The 20,215-nt window shown below is 45.1% G+C and overlaps 1 protein-coding gene across 4 annotated transcripts in view; it reads left to right on the forward strand.

Moving 5' to 3' along the window:
* The window catches only part of HMBOX1 (homeobox containing 1), an 86,198-nt gene that overhangs the window by 29,586 nt on the left and 36,397 nt on the right, over positions 1–20,215 (forward strand). For all 4 annotated transcript variants that reach the window (XM_075860866.1, XM_075860863.1, XM_075860864.1 and 1 more), the window contains exons 2-3: positions 7,183–7,353; positions 18,590–19,066. In XM_075860866.1, the coding sequence (XP_075716981.1) occupies positions 7,322–7,353; positions 18,590–19,066 (509 nt within the window). In that variant the 5' untranslated portion in view covers positions 7,183–7,321. The remainder of the gene's footprint in view (positions 1–7,182; positions 7,354–18,589; positions 19,067–20,215) is intronic.

The raw sequence follows: 20,215 nt of genomic DNA on the forward strand, positions 1-20,215 counted from the left end.
ATCTTCACTCCGTCCCCTGATGTTTAGAGCAGTTATGTGCTGAACGTCTGTACATGGAGTCCCTATAGTTCTATATTGCAACCTATAGACACTCCATGTGCCGCCCTATGGTGCCTATGTACTTTATACTCCCCTAGAAGCAATGTTTAGAGGGGAGATTACCTGCGTAATATGGCATGTGACGGAGCATGGAACCATTTTTTTTTTTTTTATTAAACCGAGAGAAAAAAAACCTCCATGTGTTTCTATAACATCGGAGGCAGGCTGAGTTCCTGTATGGGCGATGTTTTGTGGATCCGTAATACCGCCATGTGTATGAAGTGTTAACTCAAACCAATACAAGACTAGGAACTACCTACAGTCACCTCTGATAGGAAAGACGGAGAGAGTGCTGTACAAGTCCGATATCGGCACTTCTATAGATGGGGCGGTGGCTGGGGCACTGTTTTAGATGGGGCGGTGGCTGGGGCCTTCTCTAGATGGGGCGGTGGCTGGGGCCTTCTCTAGATGGGGCGGTGGCTGGGGCCTTCTCTAGATGGGGCGGTGGCTGGGGCCTTCTCTAGATGGGGCGGTGGCTGGGGCACTGTTCTAGATGGGGCGGTGGCTGGGGCACTGTTGTAGATGGGGCGGTGGCTGGGGCACTGCTGTAGATGGGGCGGTGGCTGGGGCACTGTCCTAGATGGGGCGGTGGCTGGGGCCTTCTCTAGATGGGGCGGTGGCTGGGGCACTGCTGTAGATGGGGCGGTGGCTGGGGCCTTCTCTAGATGGGGCGGTGGCTGGGGCCTTCTCTAGATGGGGCGGTGGCTGGGGCCTTCTCTAGATGGGGCGGTGGCTGGGGCACTGCTCTAGATGGGGCGGTGGCTGGGGCACTGCTCTAGATGGGGCGGTGGCTGGGGCACTGCTCTAGATGGGGCGGTGGCTGGGGCACTGCTCTACATGGGGCGGTGGCTGGGGCACTGCTCTAGATGGGGCGGTGGCTGGGGCACTGCTGTAGATGGGGCGGTGGCTGGGGCACTGCTGTAGATGGGGCGGTGGCTGGGGCACTGCTGTAGATGGGGCGGTGGCTGGGGCACTGCTGTAGATGGGGCGGTGGCTGGGGCACTGCTGTAGATGGGGCTGGGGCACTGCTGTAGATGGGGTGGTGGCTGGGGCACTGCTGTAGATGGGGCGGTGGCTGGGGCACTGCTGTAGATGGGGCGGTGGCTGGGGCACTGCTGTAGATGGGGCGGTGGCTGGGGCACTGCTGTAGATGGGGCGGTGGCTGGGGCACTGCTGTAGATGGGGCGGTGGCTGGGGCACTGCTGTAGATGGGGCGGTGGCTGGGGCACTGCTGTAGATGGGGCGGTGGCTGGGGCACTGCTGTAGATGGGGCGGTGGCTGGGGCACTGCTGTAGATGGGGCGGTGGCTGGGGCACTCCTGTAGATGGGGCGGTGGCTGGGGCACTCCTGTAGATGGGGCGGTGGCTGGGGCACTGCTGTAGATGGGGCGGTGGCTGGGACACTGCTGTAGATGGGGCGGTGGCTGGGGCACTCCTGTAGATGGGGCGGTGGCTGGGGCACTCCTGTAGATGGGGCGGTGGCTGGGGCACTGCTGTAGATGGGGCGGTGGCTGGGGCACTGCTGTAGATGGGGCGGTGGCTGGGGCACTGCTGTAGATGGGGCGGTGGCTGGGGCACTGCGTGGTGGAGGTGGAGGTGTTGGGGGTGGTTTTGTTTTTTTCCTTTTATCTAAATTTCCAAAATTCGTCAGTGCAGAATTATATCATATCTATTCATTACTAATGTTATTTACCATAGACTTAGTCTATAGGGAGGATCTGCTGTATACAGGGTGTACAGAATAATAAAGCTGTCAGTATATCTGTGTATATAGAATAATATAGAGCGGTCAGTATATAGAATAGTATAGAGCGATCAGTATATAGCTGTATGAGGGGTATATAGTGTAATATAGAGCTGTCAGTATATAGGTGTATGAGGGGTATATAGTGTAATATAGAGCTGTCAGTATATAGGTGTATGAGGGCTATATAGTGTAATATAGAGCTGTCAGTATATAGGTGTATGAGGGGTATATAGTGTAATATAGAGCTGTCAGTATATAGGTGTATGAGGGGTATATAGTGTAATATAGAGCTGTCAGTATATAGGTGTATGAGGGCTATATAGTGTAATATAGAGCTGTCAGTATATAGGTGTATATAGAATAATATAGAGCTGTCAGTATATAGTGTAATATAGAGCTGTCAGTATATAGGTGTATATAGTGTAATATAGAGCTGTTAGTATATAGGTGTATATAGAATAATATAGAGCTGTCAGTATATAGTGTAATATAGAGCTGTCAGTATATAGGTGTAATATAGAGCTGTCAGTATATAGGTGTATGAGGGGTATATAGTGTAATATAGAGCTGTCAGTATATAGTTGTATGAGGGGTATATAGTGTAATATAGAGCTGTCAGTATATAGGTATATATAGAATAATATAGAGCTGTCAGTATATAGGTATATATAGAATAATATAGAGCTGTCAATATATAGGTGTATGAGGGGTATATAGTGTAATATAGAGCTGTCAGTATATAGGTATATATAGAATAATATAGAGCTGTCAGTATATAGGTGTATATAGAATAATATAGAGCTGTCAGTATATAGGTGTATATAGTGTAATATAGAGCTGTTAGTATATAGGTGTATATAGAATAATATAGAGCTGTCAGTATATAGTGTAATATAGAGCTGTCAGTATATAGGTGTATATAGTGTAATATAGAGCTGTTAGTATATAGGTGTATATAGTGTAATATAGAGCTGCCAGTATATAGTGTAATATAGAGCTGTCAGTATATAGGTATATATAGAATAATATAGAGCTGTCAATATATAGGTGTATGAGGGGTATATAGTGTAATATAGAGCTGTCAGTATATAGGTATATATAGAATAATATAGAGCTGTCAGTATATAGGTGTATATAGTGTAATATAGAGCTGTTAGTATATAGGTGTATATAGAATAATATAGAGCTGTCAGTATATAGTGTAATATAGAGCTGTTAGTATATAGGTGTATATAGAATAATATAGAGCTGTCAGTATATAGTGTAATATAGAGCTGTTAGTATATAGGTGTATATAGTGTAATATAGAGCTGTCAGTATATAGGTGTATATAGAATAATATAGAGCTGTCAGTATATAAGTGTATATAGAATAATATAGAGCTGTCAGTATATAGGTGTATGAGGGGTATATAGTGTAATATAGAGCTGTCAGTATATAGTTGTATGAGGGGTATATAGTGTAATATAGAGATGTCAGTATATAGGTGTATATAGAATAATATAGAGCTGTCAATATATAGGTGTATGAGGGGTATATAGTGTAATATAGAGCTGTCAGTATATAGGTGTATATAGAATAATATAGAGCTGTCAGTATATAGGTGTATATAGAATAATATAGAGCTGTCAGTATATAGGTGTATGTGAAGTATATACAATAATGTGAAGCTGTTGGATGCCTGGTGTAAACACTACATCTCCCACAATGCAGCGCAGCCATATACACTTGAGTTCTATACTCCGGAGCTTCCAAGGTGAGTTGATTGTGCCCTGACAGCTGATATTTGGTAAGTTTCCTCCCGCCATCGCTGGGTATTGAGCTGTTCCCGTCCGGCTGCAGTCGGTGATTACATTACACATTGGGCTTTGTTGTGCGCAGTACTCACGCCGGCGTCTTTTGTTCAGACAGCTCCTTGTGCTGCGCTCCTCATAATGGGAGCTGACAGATTGTTGCTATTCCATTTCTGAATTATTTGCAGTCCTCGCTCTGCTTAAAGGCGCCGCTGGTGGCACAAGTCATCCATTAGTGCAGAGCGTCTTCTCTCCCCTTCATCTTCTGGGGATGACGGATGACATTTGCTGCAGTCTGACTGGGTTTTAAAGAGACATTGACTTGTAATATTGGTGTTATTGTCCTGGTGATGCCCCCGCCTCACTCCTCCGTGACCCTTCTCCGCGCCGCTTATACCGTAAAACTGCTGATATCCCTAATACTGAGGCTGGAGGCCTGCGCCATTCATTACCACGCGCACTCATTCATTTCTGATTTATATCTCACAACAGATGAATGAAAGTGGACATTTTTTTTTTTTTTTTAAGTGGCTGCATTGGGCAGAAAAGGAGAATTGTTCTGCAGTCCCATGTAAATTATAGGGCATGCATCATACCATAAATACCTGTACAATAAGCACCAAGTTGTATAGAATTTGTTAACCTTTGGACAGTATTTTACAGTTTTATATCTCTAATGTACATAAATAGTTCACTTACTTTGTAAATATTTAACTTTACTTTACCCTGTACTGATCCTGAGTTACATCCTGTATAATACTCCAGAGCTGCACTCACTATTCTGCTGGTGGGGTCACTGTGTACATACATTACATTACTTATCCTGTACTGATCCTGAGTTACATCCTGTATTATACTCCAGAGCTGCACTCACTATTCTGCTGGTGGGGTCACTGTATACAAACATTACATTACTTATCTTGTACTGATCCTGAGTTACATCCTGTATTGTACCCCAGAGCTGTACTCACTATTCTGCTGGTGGAGTCACTGTGTACATACATTACATTACTTATCCTGTACTGATCCTGAGTTATATCCTGTATTATACTCCAGAGCTGTACTCACTATTCTGCTGGTGGGGTCACTGTGTACATACATTACATCACTTATCCTGTACTGATCCTGAGTTACATCCTGTATTATACTCCAGAGCTGCACTCACTATTCTGCTGGTGGGGTCACTGTGTACATACATTACATTACTTATCCTGTACTGATCCTGAGTTACATCCTGTATTATACTCCAGAGCTGCACTCACTATTCTGCTGGTGGAGTCACTGTGTACATACATTACATTACTTATCCTGTACTGATCCTGAGTTACATCCTGTATTATACTCCAGAGCTGCGCTCACTATTCTGCTGGTGGGGTCACTGTGTACATACATTACATCACTTATCCTGTACTGATCCTGAGTTACATCCTGTATTATACTCCAGAGCTGCACTCACTATTCTGCTGGTGGGGTCACTGTGTACATACATTACATTACTTATCCTGTACTGATCCTGAGTTACATCCTGTATTATACTCCAGAGCTGCACTCACTATTCTGCTGGTGGGGTCACTGTATACAAACATTACATTACTTATCTTGTACTGATCCTGAGTTACATCCTGTATTATACTCCAGAGCTGCACTCACTATTCTGCTGGTGGAGTCACTGTGTACATACATTACATTACTTATCCTGTACTGATCCTGAGTTACATCCTGTATTATACCCCAGAGCTGCACTCACTATTCTGCTGGTGGAGTCACTGTGTACATACATTACATTACTTATCCTGTACTGATCCTGAGTTACATCCTGTATTATACTCCAGAGCTGCGCTCACTATTCTGCTGGTGGGGTCACTGTGTACATACATTACATTACTTATCCTGTACTGATCCTGAGTTACATCCTGTATTATACTCCAGAGCTGCACTCACTATTCTGCTGGTGGAGTCACTGTGGACATTCATTACATTACTTATCCTGTACTGATCCTGAGTTACATCCTCTATTATACTCCGGAGCTGCACTCACTATTCTGCATTACAAATCCTAGCATCCCCTGCCTGCTCAGTGTCTGCATTGAGCTTTCTCTGGTGGTTTATCTTCTAGGACATGTCGTCTTTACACCACACACGATACAGAATTATAAATGCAGTTCTGGATTACAATACAGGCGGTTTCTCAGGCTATATACATATAAATAATGTGTTTTGAGTTTGTATATAAAATGTGTAATAATGATTATTGGTATTCCCATCTTCGGCTTTATGGCACAACTTCCAGAGTTACAGTAACAATTTTGCTGGTCTGAGTTTCCCCTCCCAGCTCATGTTATAGAACTGATGATAACCCGGGTAATTAACTCTATCATTACAGCGCTATAGATCTAATCTGTAACTATCAGCGTTCACAGTCAGATCATTAATCGTTATTTAGAAGTCGCAGGTATGTCATATATTTAGTTGAATCCATCGGGTGACCAGGACCCTGCAACGCTGGAGATTTCACAGCCAATGGGGGAGATTACTGAGAAAATATGCGCCAGAAGACGACCGTAACTAAGAAAGGTCCTAAAAAGCGGCAATTTTTTTTTAGCATCCCTTAAAGAAAATCCCGGCGCAGCCGCCTGCTTTTGATTGGCTGCCGTTTCATTCTTGCAATTTGTTTGTAAAATGTTTCAATTTTTTTCAGCATTGTTACATTTGGCATAAAATGTTGCAATTCTAACTAAAGGGTCCACGATGACGGCGTGTCCTGTCTCGCGGGCCCCTGTATCGTACACGGCGACTTCTAGCGCGCAGCGTTTAACCCCTTTTTAGCCGGAGCAGACGTCGCTACCAAAGGTTTACGGTGTAAATGTCAGCCGTGGTCTGTGTCTCGGTCTCCCCCCTCCTCCTCGCTGGAAGTCCTGCTGCCTTGTTTTTCAATTAGCTGGGATCGCAGACAGCCCTATTGACATCAATCTTCATACCTCGGAGATTCTTCCCCTGTCTCTTCTTTTTCTTTTTTTCCTCCCAGTCTGACTGATCTTTATTCCGGATCTTCGCTCCGCACCCCGATGCATTGTTTCCCCGCGCTGCTCCATGCTTCTTCTCTTGGCAGGTGTCATTTCACGGGGGGCAGATGTACCCCACGCAGGTATACAGCGCCACCCTCATTGCCGAGATCTATAGGTTTCTTAGATCATTTTGGGATCATTATTGTATGGCTACGTGCTGACCCTGTCAGACCATTACGGCACAGTATGGATTTTATTTTCCCTCTAAAAGTAAAAGGCTGAATGGAATATTTAACAACTTGAAAGAAAAGAACGATCCACAACTTAATCTGTTTCCGGGAAAGCCGGGTGACTGCCAATATGGCGGCTGTGGCAGCTCCCGCAGGTGTGGTCTCCGAGCTTTTCTAGACTCCTGAGTGGCATCCATGAGGAGGAGGGGACACTGATGTATGACCAGGCAGACTTGCCATTCAGGAGTCAGGGAAAGCTGTGTACACATTTTAATGCTGTTTTTACTTTTTTTTTTTTTTTTTTTACAGGTCCGTCTCTTTTCGGAGGACACAAGGGACCAGCAAGTGTTTCCCCAGAGGGCCGTGCAGCCGCTTCCTTGGATCGGATCTTTTTTTCTTTCCGGTATGGTGGCCGGCCGTGGCTGGCCTCGCCTATGATCCCGCTGATATGCGTCCATCTGCAGACGGAAGTGTCCTGAGGTCAGCAGCTTTAGTGTCCGTTGTTATGTCATTTGCACGTGTTTTTTTTATATTTAGGTGGAATCCCTCTCTTAGTTTTCCCCTTCTCTCCATTAGGGTTTGTTCACACGCTGCAGATTTGTTGCTGACATTTTCTGGACTGTCCCATTGATTTGATGGGGGTTTACAGAATTCTGTGCACCCGCTGCAGGAACGACCACATTCACTTGCATGTCACAAAAATTTCTGCCGCATGTCACTTACACCAGCCGTCCGCTGACTGCTCTGCCTCCCAGCTCCCCCGTACACCCACACCTCTGTCTGCAGCTTATCTGAGAGTCCCGCCCCTATTACACCGGCCAATGATTGGTCGGACGAGCGTTTATATGTACGCTCGTCCCCGATCATCGCCCGTGTAAACCAGCAACGATCAGCCGATGTACGGGGTGACACTTGTTGGTCGGCTGATCTGCTCATTTATGCAGCGAGAAATCTTATCGTTGTCGGCAGCGCATGTGTAAACAGGGAGACGCGCTGCCGACATGATGGAAATGAGCGATCGCTGATCCCCACTCATAACCAATCACTGAAAGGCGCAAACGAACGACGATCAACGACATGTCTCGTCGATCCACGCTTTACGGTCGTGTAATAGGACCTTCACATAGCGGAAGGAGAAGGGGTCCTCCACCAGCACAGAGGGGGGAGAGCCGGCAGGTTTGACAACTTTCCGCTAATGGGGTATAGGCACCCTTAGTCGTCTTTGTCCCACTTTTTTTATTTTAGTTGCTTCTAGTTTTTATAATCCATTCTATCCGTGCTGCAATGTAAATCTGCTTTCAATGTGCTGATTTCCTGCTGAGGTTGATCTTATACACAGCAGCCAATCCGATCAAGCAGAGCTGCAGTGTAAAGCATGGGGATTGTTAAAAAAGCATGGTGAACAAACAGCAGCCTGAGCCTTTAATGAGACACCAGGAGGATTTCAGACTACCTTTACCTCCATTCGACAATGCAGTTAAGCTGGAGTCACTGAATTTGTGATCGGATCAGTAAGTGGTGGACATTCCTATATGTCAGTTCTCATCCACCAGACTGGGATCCAGACGTCTCCTGGTCTTGTGATTCCGGTCTGCAGTGATGTAACTATATCCCTGTCCGCCTATAACCCCATCAACCTCATGTTCGTTATAGGATCAGTCCTATTCGGCCATTTCTAGGTCCCCAGAACGAGACGTCACTATTACTGGAAGCGCTTTTTCTATTGGGCCGCAAATTATTATTCCTTATTAGCAACTGCCCCCTCACTAGCATTAAGGGCCAGTTCACACGTTGCATAAATAATGCGGGTTTTCCCCCATTGACTTCAATGTGGAGGTAAAACCTACAACATATAGCAGATGTTGCGGTTTTTTGCGGCGGGTTGGCAGAGATTAAGCCGCAAAAAGCGCAACTTTAAAAAAAAACTTATACTTACCCATGAGTCTGTGGTCCTCCCTCCAGCGCGCGGCCTCTTGGGATGACGATTCATCCCATGTGACTGCCGCTGCAGCCAATCACAGGCTGCAGAGGTTTCCTAGGATGAAACGTCATCCCAGGAGGGGCCTGCGCTTAGGCCAGGTTCACACAGAGTTTTATTTTGAGGCAGATTTTCCTCTGCCTGCGCGCCGATTTTCGCTGCGTTTTTCACTCATTCAGATTAATTGAACCGATTTTAAATCGCAGAAATTCCGTCTGACCTCACCCTTAGGCCTTGTTCACACAGTGCAGATTTGCTGCAGCTTTTGCATGTATTCCTTACGCCAAATCCGGGAACGGAACCTTAACAGAGGAAATATATACAGGAAGGCCTTAGGCCTCATTCACACGGCCGTGTTCGGTCTGGGAAATACTATGCGGACCGTATATCACGGACAGAGCACAGTCATGTGAATTAGGCCTAACAGATCTGCTCTCCTGGATCTAATTCTGGTTTTGGCTGAAAGAAATGCATGCAAAATCTGCAGCAAATGTGCACTGTGTGAACAAGGCCTTAGGCCGGGTGCCTATATAGCATAAACGCTGTAGAATTACTGCAGCAGATTCGGTGCGGATATTGTGCAGCATTTACAGTAACGGCGAGTCACGTGCCCACGCTGCGGGAAAAAAATCGCAGGAAAGTCGTGCACAAAGTAGGGACGTCACGATACCAGAATTAGGACTTCGATGCTGATTACTTTGTGTAATATTGCGATACTCGATAGCAAAACGATACTTTTGCCAACAATAATAATTTTAAAAAAGTTATATTTTCTGATGTGAAATGCGCTCGTGTGAATAAGGCCTAATAATTAAAGCAATTTTTATTTTATTTTTTTACGGCGTACACATCATAAATGATACTATAAACTTGTTGTGGAGGTTATTACGGCCGCGACTACCCCGAATATCTGTATATTTTATGTATTGAGACTTATTTAAATGTTTATTGTAAAAAAATTTTTTTTTTACTTTTTTATTTAACATCACTTTACATTTTTTTAATCTTTTATTTTTAAACTGTTCATGTACTGGCATATATCTATATACTGATAATACACAGGCAGCTGTCAGGGCATACCTACGGCCCCATGCACACGACCGTAGGTTTTGTCTGTAAATGCCGACTGTAATTATGGACCCATTCATTTCTATTGACCACGGATATCTTCCTGTATATTTGCGGGAAGGTGGACCGTGATTACGGGTACGGCCGTGTGCATGACAAGTATGCCCTAACAGCGGGAAATATGGTCAGACAGCCCTGGGGTCCTTCAATAGACCCTGGATTGCCTGCCCATATATGGTATGTCCCTCGATTGCATCACAGGGATTCCCCGTGACGCAAGCCAAAGGTCATTCCCCCTTCTCATTTTCCCCTTGAATACTGCGGTCAGCTTTGATCGCAGCATTAAGGGGAATAGTGGCGGAGATGGGAGGTTTCTCTGATCTCCTCCGTTAGAGCGGGGCTGCGTCTCTGTAATTCAGCCATTGTCCCGCTCTTGACAACAAGTGCGCGCGCGGTCTGCATGAGGTGATGCGGCCGGCACTGAAGACCAAATATCGGGGTGTTTTGTAGTGCGCCCGCAATGTTCTTAGTCTTCAGGGCTGCCGCTCATTGGTGTAGCGCTGGCCGCATCACATTATGCTGACCGCGCGCACTTGTCAGGAGCGGGACAATGACTATTACACACCCACAGCTGCGCTCTGACTAAATTCATGTATTTCGATACTAAGCGGTGAATGAACGGCATCGAACCGTTTGATGGTGCACCGCGTTGTTGAATACTATGAATATTTCGATGCATCGTGCGACCCCAGCAGAAAGTGTCTCCGGTGCGGACTTTAATTCCATAGTATGTTAATTTTTGCTGCAGGTTCTGTGCGGCTGCAGGTTTGAGTTATAGATTTCATAGGAGCGTAGATTCCGCACCAAAAATTGCAAGTTAAGTTGTTGTATTTTGTACAGCGATTCCGTAGCGGAATGACGGTAAAAATCGCAAGCGATCCGCCGGTGCACATAAAGTTTGATATAATAAATGCTTCACACTAAATCCACGGGCAAAACCGCTGCGGAAAATCTGTGCAGCAAACAAAACCAACAACACTATTTCTGCGTATTTCTCGGACTGTACTACTCGTGTTTTTTGAGATTCCGCTGCAGATTTTCTGTTGCAGTAAATCTGCAGCGTACCCTGCCTGTGTGAACATAGCCTGAGGGAGTCCATTCACACGTTGAGGTGCGGTTAGAACCGCGTCGAAAAAAACGCATGTGTTTTTACCACAATTTGGTGTATGGTTTTTTTTTTGCGGAACGAAACGCGTCAAATTGCTGGGTCTTCCTTCTGGGGTAGAGAACTGCTCTCTTTACAGTGCAACTGAAAATACAGCGCCGAGGATTGCACTCTAGGCGAAGGGGGGGCTGCACACCTTTCATTCCTTAGTGAAGAACGATACAGACTTGCTCTCATTCAATTGCTCTGCAGGGACCTATTAACGATGTTGTAATGACAGGAATTACTCTGAGCAGATAACAGGTCGGGCTCTGGGACTGGCGTTTTCCATGCAGGATGTTTGTAATACACGATCCTTTCACCGCTGTTTAAACAAATGCGCCCTCGTTAAGTTGTTTGCCTGGCCGCTGATCACACTTCCATTTTACGCCCGGTTGCTTTATTCATTGCCTCTTCACCCTGCCCAATAACAGAACGTCCATTCACAATCATCACAGCCGCTAACGGCATGCGTCGTCCTCTGCCGATCAGCGCTTTCCATCGTGTCTTGAGATTTTCTGGTTCAGCTGTTCGCGGAGTAAATAATTCTGAGCTCGTCTTTCTAATTACATGTAGCTCCAAGATTGACTTGTGTGCGCGCTGAAGAGATGCCTGAAAAGTATAGAGATGGATCACGTATGCACAGCGTCAGGCTGGGGCTACAGCCCTTAGAAATATGTTGTGGAGCAATATTTTACAGGTTTTTTCTTTTTTTGTTTTTTTTGTGATTTTCAAAAAAGCAGCTGCCTTATACCCCCAGTAACCACTACGATAAATCAATCAACCATGATGGGTGTCTCCTGACCAGCTTTAATTGTTTTCTTAAAGGTGTTGTCTAGGATCAATACAAAAAAAGCAGAAACAGGCCAAGGAGAGAAATGGCATAAAATAATAAAAGAAGCTTAGCCTTTAAAGTCCCTGGGCGGCCACTCCGGGGCTTCAGCTCCCGGTTTTGTTTACTGAGCTGCAACGATGTCACGTAGGGTTGCGCGATGCAGCGAAATTTAGATACTATTTCTATACCGTGCACCCTCAAACGGTTCAATACCATTAATTCATGGATTTCGATACTCAGCTGTGCGGCGGCACCGCTAGTATAGTAACACATGAATGTTGTTCGAGCGGGGCTGCGGCTGTGTGATCCAGCCATTGGCCCGCTCCGAAGTCCTGACACGTGCGCGTGCGGTCACCGTGATTCGGCCGGCGCTGCATTATCGAGCGCCAGTACTGAAGACAGAGAACATGGCGGGCGCACTACAAAAACACCGTCATGTTCTGTCTTCAGTGCCTGAGCCGCCGCTCATATTGCCTCATGCTGACCGCACGCGCACCTAATGTCAGGTGCGGGGCAATGTCTGTGTTACACAGCCACAGCCCCGCTTTAATGGAGGACATCAGAGAAACCTCTCATCTCTGCTGCTATTCCCTTGAATGCGGTGAATTAGAAGGGGTATACCCTTTGGATCGCGTCGTAGGGAATCCCTGTGACGCGATCGAGGGACATACCATATATGGGCAGACAGCCCAGGGCTGTCTGACCATACTTCCTGTTGTTAGGGCATAGTGAGGTAAGCTATTGTCGCGTTGACACACGTGACCATTGCAGCCAATCACTGGCCACAGCGGGGACTGCAGTGGTCATGTGTGTCGACGTGACTTCATCGCTGCAGCTCATTAACAAAAACTTTCGGGGAGCATGGGAGTGATTGATCCTGGACAACCCCTTTAAGGTTATATTTACATGCGGCAGATTTGTCACACAAATTTTTGTGTCTGTCCCATAACTCTTAATGGGTTTTGCAGAAATCCACTCGCCTGCTGCAGAATCTTCTCCGTTGGCAGGTGAGGAACTGATTATCAGTCACGGAAATGTCTGCGTTCCCTTTACTGCTTTTCCCTGCGCAGCTGTGAAGCGGACACAGCACTAAATCAGCGCTGCGGCGCCTTACTTCTCCGGATCGGTGTGGTTAGCGGAAGTTGGACCTCCCGCCGGTCATAAAGTAGTGATGGCATGTCCTAGCGATCACTTTATAAGATTGGAATACCCCTTTAACGCTCTGCAGTGTTCAAAATTGGAAAATTGTGGAGAAAAATGTTGCGGTTTCGCAAAAACTCCATGATTTTCATCAGTTTTTGAAGCTAAAAAATGTTTTTTCGAGCGGTTTTTCTATTAACCGAGCAAAACCCGCTCCTAAAACAGCTGGAGAAGTGAAATGCTCCTTCTTTTTTTTTTTTACGTTTTTTTTTTAAACTAGTAAAAAGTGCCCCGTCTGAACTAAACGCAGTTTTTCGCATTGATTTAAATAGGCAGATGTTTGTAGGCGTTCAGCTACCGTTTCGTCAGGCGTATTTCGAGTCGTTTATGCCCCGAAATATGCCTAAAAACACTGCGTGTCAACCCTAATGTTACAATTCCTCACAGTTGTCAATATCTCTCCTTGCTTTCAGTGAATGGAAACTTCATTAGATCCAGAGTCTTAAAAACACTTCTAAAGTAGCCCTGCTCACACAGGTGCTGGGCTCGTGACAGTCTATCTTTTGTTACACGCCCTGCACCCATAAGGATGGGTTTTCAGCATCTGGATGCCTACAAGATACCGGCCAAGTGCCTGGTTTCAATCTTAAAGGAAATAGCATGGAGTTGGTGGCATTGCCTGGCACAGGCAGCCAGAAGGGCATCCTTATAGTGTTGGCGAGGTATGTCCTGCAGCCTATATGTTTCCCTCATGTTGTGTATGTCCAGGCCGACTATTAACCCTTTATGTCTGATACTTCAGAAGCCCCCGGTTGGGTCGGGTTTGGATTGAAGACCCCTTACCAGGCTTAAAATGAAGTTTCCTCCGTGTGATTTGAGTGTTTTGATGCCAGGCAGCCCCGTCTTGTCCTTGGCAATGAGACAATGAGATTCCTAATGCTTCTATTGTAAGCGCCGGCTCTATATTTAAGCTGCAGTCCCTGTATAATAGACCGGGGCGGGGGATATATTCATCACTGTATATGTAGAGGATGCTCAGCTCTTCTTCATATCCTACTTGTCTGTTCATTTCCTCTTTCTTCTTCTTTTTAATTTTTCTCCAATTTAAAATTTTATTTTGGGGTCTGAATAAATATTAAAATCCAGCGCTTCCTCTCTGTCACGTAATATCCCCCCCCCCCTTCTCACGACGAGAAGCCGAGAAGTGATGATCTCCGTGGTCTTAAAGGGGCACTCCAGTTAACAAAATGTATGTATTAAGAACACTTCCCATGATGCACTTCTGCTATAGCACTATAAAGAAAAAAATAATTCTTGATTTGTGTCCCGGGAGGCGTTCATTATTTTTTTTCTGTGCAGGAAGCTTAGGAAAAGGGGTGGAGCTATGACTACACCTCTGCTCTGTCTGCAGTCATTGATTGGTTGTCTTCCTTGTTTACATCTAGATAAAACGTTGGGTCTTGTGATGCTCACACAGGTGCAGGGCTCGTTACAGTACAGTTTTAGGCTTGTGTAATTATCACATGACCTACAAGTCAGCAGATCTCCCGATCGGACATGACGAAATCCAACATCCTCAATCTTCCTTTACCTCAATATCTGCCGTGAAGGGTCAGTTCGGAGGACCCACATACACATGTGAAAATTGGCACGTACATAGGGGTTGTCCAGGACTAGAAAAACATGGCTGCTTCTTTAAAAAACAGCGCCACACCTGTCCTCTGGTTGTGTGTTGTATTGCAGCCCATATGTATTAAATTGGGCTGAGCTGCAATACCACACACAACCTGTAGGCAGGTGTGGCGCTGTTTGTGGTATGGTTACCCTTTAGGAGCATTAGATCTCCGCCCATGCATAAACTCCTACTGTGACAAGTAGATTTTATCCAGTGTTTATCTTCTTTCTATGGTGACTAATAATATTTGCTCGTGGTCTGAAATGTTTACTTTTCTCTTTCCCTTATGTTGTAAAGTAATTATCCAGCTGTCATTAATCAGGCAGAGCCCCATATACCTAGGACACGACGTTTGATCATTTTTCATAGTAACGGAAGTCGCCAGTTCTTATCCAAATGTTGTCCTTACCGTAAATAAGAAGGACCTGGAAAAAAGGTATTTAGATGAGATCTTTTATATTTCAAAGGAGTTATCCGCTTCAACAAAAGAGGAATTGTTCAGAGTTCCCCAACAATAAGCAAATCACATTGATCATCTCTAATCTGTGGGAGAATCTGGCAGCGGGTGTTCAGTTTCTCTACAGCACCACCGCAGGAAAAATGAAGCATTACACCGTTGCTGTTGAAATCAATGACTGTAAGGTTATGTTCACACGCTTAACCAAAAACATCCGAAAATACGGAGCGGTTTTCAAGGGAAAACGGCTCCTGATTTGAAGCCGTTTTTTCGCAACTCGCGTTTTTTATGGCCGTTTTTGGAGCTGTGTTTCTATAGAGCCAATCAAAAACGGCGGAAAATAAGCCGTGTGAACATACCCCAAGTGTAATGGATGGACGAGCCGGGTCCTCCAGAAGGAGAGACTCTTTATAGTCACTGATGGGTGGGGGTCCTGAGCTGTGGACTCTCCTCTATTAACTCAGAATTCACATATAGAGTATTTGAAAATGTATTTTCTAAACTGGACAACCCCTTTGATATCCTCTTTCTCTGCCTATTTATACACACTGGTCCCAGTTGCATCAACACATAAATACCAGGTGTTCACTACATTGCTACAGGGCAACTTTTTGACTGTAGCGTCCCAAAAAGTCCCATTAATTCAACTACCACAATTGACCACATCGGAGTCGTAGCAACTCTCATTCCCATTTATTTCTGGGGAGATTCGTGTAACTTTTTATGTTGCCCAGCAAAAATCTTCTTTATTGCAAATAAATTATTTATAAGACAAATGATAAAAAGTTGTATGACAAAGTCACGCTACTGGGAATCCAGAACCTATAGTTCATGTGTAGTCCCAGCCTTAAAGGGATGTCCTGGCTTTGTGTAAATAGGATTAAAGCCTCTCTCCACCTTTGCAAACCGCAACCAAATCTTTTTACTGTTTCAGCGCATTAGTCTTAATTAAAAATCTGCTATTGTTTGGTGTATACAGCTGTCTCCATGGTAACAGACTACAAACAAACCCTGTGTAGTCTGATCCTGCAATCACACTGCCTTCCATTTATTTCCTAGTAACATTCTTTTGGTACAGATCACACATGGTTTGTTTGTAGTCGCTGTGCACCTAAACACATCGGCAGCACAAATCCTTCTCCGCTCCTGATCGTTTGCCACAATGTTACAGTGCAGGAAGAATGTATCTGTCCAGTGTCCGCATTGTTTACCTCACAGAGGATTGTCTGGAACGCTTACAATTGTAACAAACTCTCAGCGGTGAGAAGTGTTAAGGCCCTTTTACTCCGGCTGATAATCGGCCGGTGCAGCAAGCGCCGATCAACGAGAGACATAGTTGATCGGCGCTCGTTTGCTCCGGTCACACGGAGCTATGGATGGGGAGCTATGGATCGCTCGTCCCCATACATTATTATCATGTCGGCAGCGCGTCTCCCGGTTTACACACCAAGATGTGCTGCCGACCACGATAATATTTAACTTTTTTTTTTTTTAAACGATCCGACCAGCGGATGATCGAGCGTTTGATCGATGATCTGCTGATCGCCGCCCTGTTTACACAGAGAAATTATCGGCGAGGAATCGAAACACAAAGTAGATCAGAAAGTTGGGCAATGCCCGGGAGAGGAACAAATGTGCTGGCTCCTTGAAAGGGTTAACTGCGACGTGAGCTACCAGACAATGGAGGATTTTACAAAGCGAAGAATAAAAGTTTCCGGCGGCCTGACCTTGAGTCCGGTCTGGAATGTAGCAGAGTTCTCTGAGCGCCTGTAAGTGATAAGAAGGGAGTGCAGAGTCTTCGGATAGTCCTTGTTGTGATGAATTACTGCGGTGCTGACGAGAAGACGATGTAACAATAATCACCAATATTAGATAAGGAGCGCCACATTGATCTCTCTGCCCCTCTTCTCCGCAGACCCCTTAGTGATCGGCCGATTTTAGGCGATTTTTTATTTTTTTTATTTTTGTTTTTTGATCGTCACATTTCATAAGCCTTAACTTTATTTTTCCGTAGCCGTGTTGTTTGCGGGACAAGTTGTATTTTTTTTTAATGGCATCATTTTGGATACATTTAATTTATTGATCAACTTTTTGTCGACTCTTTTCATGGAGTAATGGAAAAAACTGAAATGTCGCCGTTCTTTTTTGCGTCGTAAATGTATGCAGTTTATGGTGTGGTATAAATAACATAATCACTTCATCCTGTGGATCGTTCCGATTAGTGATACCAAATTGATATCGTTTTTTTTATGTTTTACTACGTTTACACAATAAAAAACACTTCTAAAAAAAAAAAAAAGTCAAGTATTTGTTTTTGTGTCGCCATTTTTTTTTTTTTTACAGAGATGAGGGCTTGTTTTTTGTGAGACGACTGGTAGTTTTTTTTTATTGGTTTTCTTTTGGGTTCATATGACTTTTTTTCATCGCTTTTTATTGCATTTTTTGATAGGCGGGATAAACAGAAAACAGCAACTCTGGCATTTTTTATTTTATTTTTTACCGTGTTCGCCCTGCAGTTAAATAATGTAATTTTGTTAATTCATTTTAATTGTTAATGTTTCTTTAGTACGGGTCATTACGGATGCGGCAATACCAATTATGTGTAACTTTTTACAAATTTTTCTTTTCATAATAAAGCATTTTGTAAGGGGTAAAGGCGGCGTTTCCTTTTTTTTTTTTTTTTTTTTTTTTTTTTATGTTCAGTAGGTATTTTTTTATTTATTTACTTGTAACTTTTTTTCGTCTTACTATGGGACTATACTATGCAATCATTTCATCACTTTTATATTACTTCAGTATTGCCGTGTATTAAGCCTCTGGCACAGCCCAACTCTGAAGCCGGACATACGGTACTTTATTAGGCCCATGCCTGCCATAGAAACCATCGGCACCCCGCAATTATGCCATGGGGATGCCAAAGGGGTGACAGAGGGCCCCATCTGGTCGCTAAGATTTTTGACTAATAGGAATCAGGTAGTTAGGGGGGCGGTAATTGTTCATCAACAGCAAGAAAGACATTTTTGGGGGTCCAACAGGGGTGTTGTAGTCCGACTTTTATTCTCCATTTACACCTCGGATTGTCCTAAAGATAAAATTGTACCAGACTGTACGGATGACATGACGATGATTGTCCTCTTTCAGCGCCTGGAGACCGGGTCTTGGGGGAATATTTTAGTCTAAAACTTAAGAGGAGGGTTCCAGGTTTCTCATGGGTGGGAATCCGGTGGATTTGTGTTTCTCATGGTCTGTCACGATATATTCTCTAGTGAAGAAGTTCAGCAGCGACTCCGGAGCTCTTGTTAGAATTTACCGTCCTACTTGCATCCCACTAACTCGTCTTTCTGTCTTGTGATTCACAGTCTGCCGGAAACCATGTCCCATTACGCAGATGAACCCAGGTTTACCATAGAGCAGATAGACCTGCTCCAGCGCCTACGACGCACAGGAATGACCAAACACGAGATCCTCCATGCCCTGGAGACCTTAGACCGGCTGGACCAAGAACACAGTGATAAGTTTGGAAGGAGAAGCAACTACGGAAGCAGCACCTACAGCAACAGCACCAACCATGTCCCTGCGTCGTCCTCCACCGCCACTGCCTCAACACAGACCCTTCATTGCGGCATGTCTCCGTCACCCAGCAACAGCTGTGACACTTCCCCGCAACCTTGCACTACCAATCAGAATGGGAGAGAGAGCAGCGAGAGGATCCCGACCTCCAATGGCAAGCTGTCTCCGACACGCTACCACGCCAACAGCATCGGCCCAAGGTCGTACAGCTTCGAGGCGTCCGAGGAGGATCTAGACATAGACGACAAGGTCGAAGAGCTCATGAGGTGGGTCCACGGTATTACATGCAATGACTTTACAAGGTCCTAGAAAGGGATACATAGACGGGTCCATTGCACAACCGATACCACCGGCTGCTGACGGACTCCATTGACCTACAATGGAGTCCATCGGGTTTCCGGCGTCTTGACGACAAGAATAGTGCTGCACGTGGCGTAATTCTTCTCGTCAAACCTGCCGACCGAGGCTCCGGTGCAGATGAGAATATAGCCTTCGTTGTGTTCGCTGCCTGTAAGGCTGGCGGTCTACCAATGTGGCTGACATCCAGCTCACCAGTACTTACCGGCAAGTCCACAAAGGACATACGCCCCACCCCTCCCCTATTACTGCTGCACAACTGGGCATGTCCGCTATGGATGACCTCCCTCGCGCTGTGTCGGCCATATTGGTTATCTCATGGCTTTCCCAGATATGAATAGAAGTAAAGAACAGCTTGACGGAAGGGGACGACTCGGACTTGCTCATGTTTACTAGTTTTTTTTTTTGGGCTTCTAGATGGATTACGGTTTATTTTCTCCTTCAGTTAGGTTCTCCCAAACCCGCTCACGTAATGCAATCCCCTCTGTGTCCGGCCTGCGTTACTGGAGATGTCGGCCTAATTTGTGATTCCTTGTTGGAGTCCTGCCCGTAAGAAGCCGTGTATCTGAGCAGATTTATTTCTAATTGAGTTTTGCTCACAGTTTAAGCTGTATTGCTTTTGAATCCACCGTTGCTCTCCAGCGTCTAAATGACGTGTAAAACACTTCAAGTCAGATGTTAGTGGCCCGACCCAGAACTTTTACCTCTTGGGTTGTCGTTCATGACTTAGTAGAGGAGCGGTGATGAGCGCCTTTCTGCGTTGGCTCGGTCAATTTTGTTGAGATGACTGTGAACTTGGCCCAATCAGATTTAGTTTCTCCCCGCCTGTATCGGGCTATGTAAAGGGAAACCCACTCATTGCCAGGTTTTCCCCAAGATCACAGCTGATCGCTGGAGATCCCAGCAGGAATACAATTTATGATCTTATTTATCAAAGGACCCTCCTAACAAGTAGGGACTGTCCAAAGCGGAGAAACCCTTTAATATTTAGAAAGTGGCCAAGCCCTTTAAGCATATCAATGTGTCAGATGATCACTTTTTAGGTGCACTTCCCCTTT

This window comes from Rhinoderma darwinii, chromosome 4, assembly GCF_050947455.1.
Source record: "Rhinoderma darwinii isolate aRhiDar2 chromosome 4, aRhiDar2.hap1, whole genome shotgun sequence".
Taxonomy (NCBI): domain Eukaryota; kingdom Metazoa; phylum Chordata; class Amphibia; order Anura; family Rhinodermatidae; genus Rhinoderma; species Rhinoderma darwinii.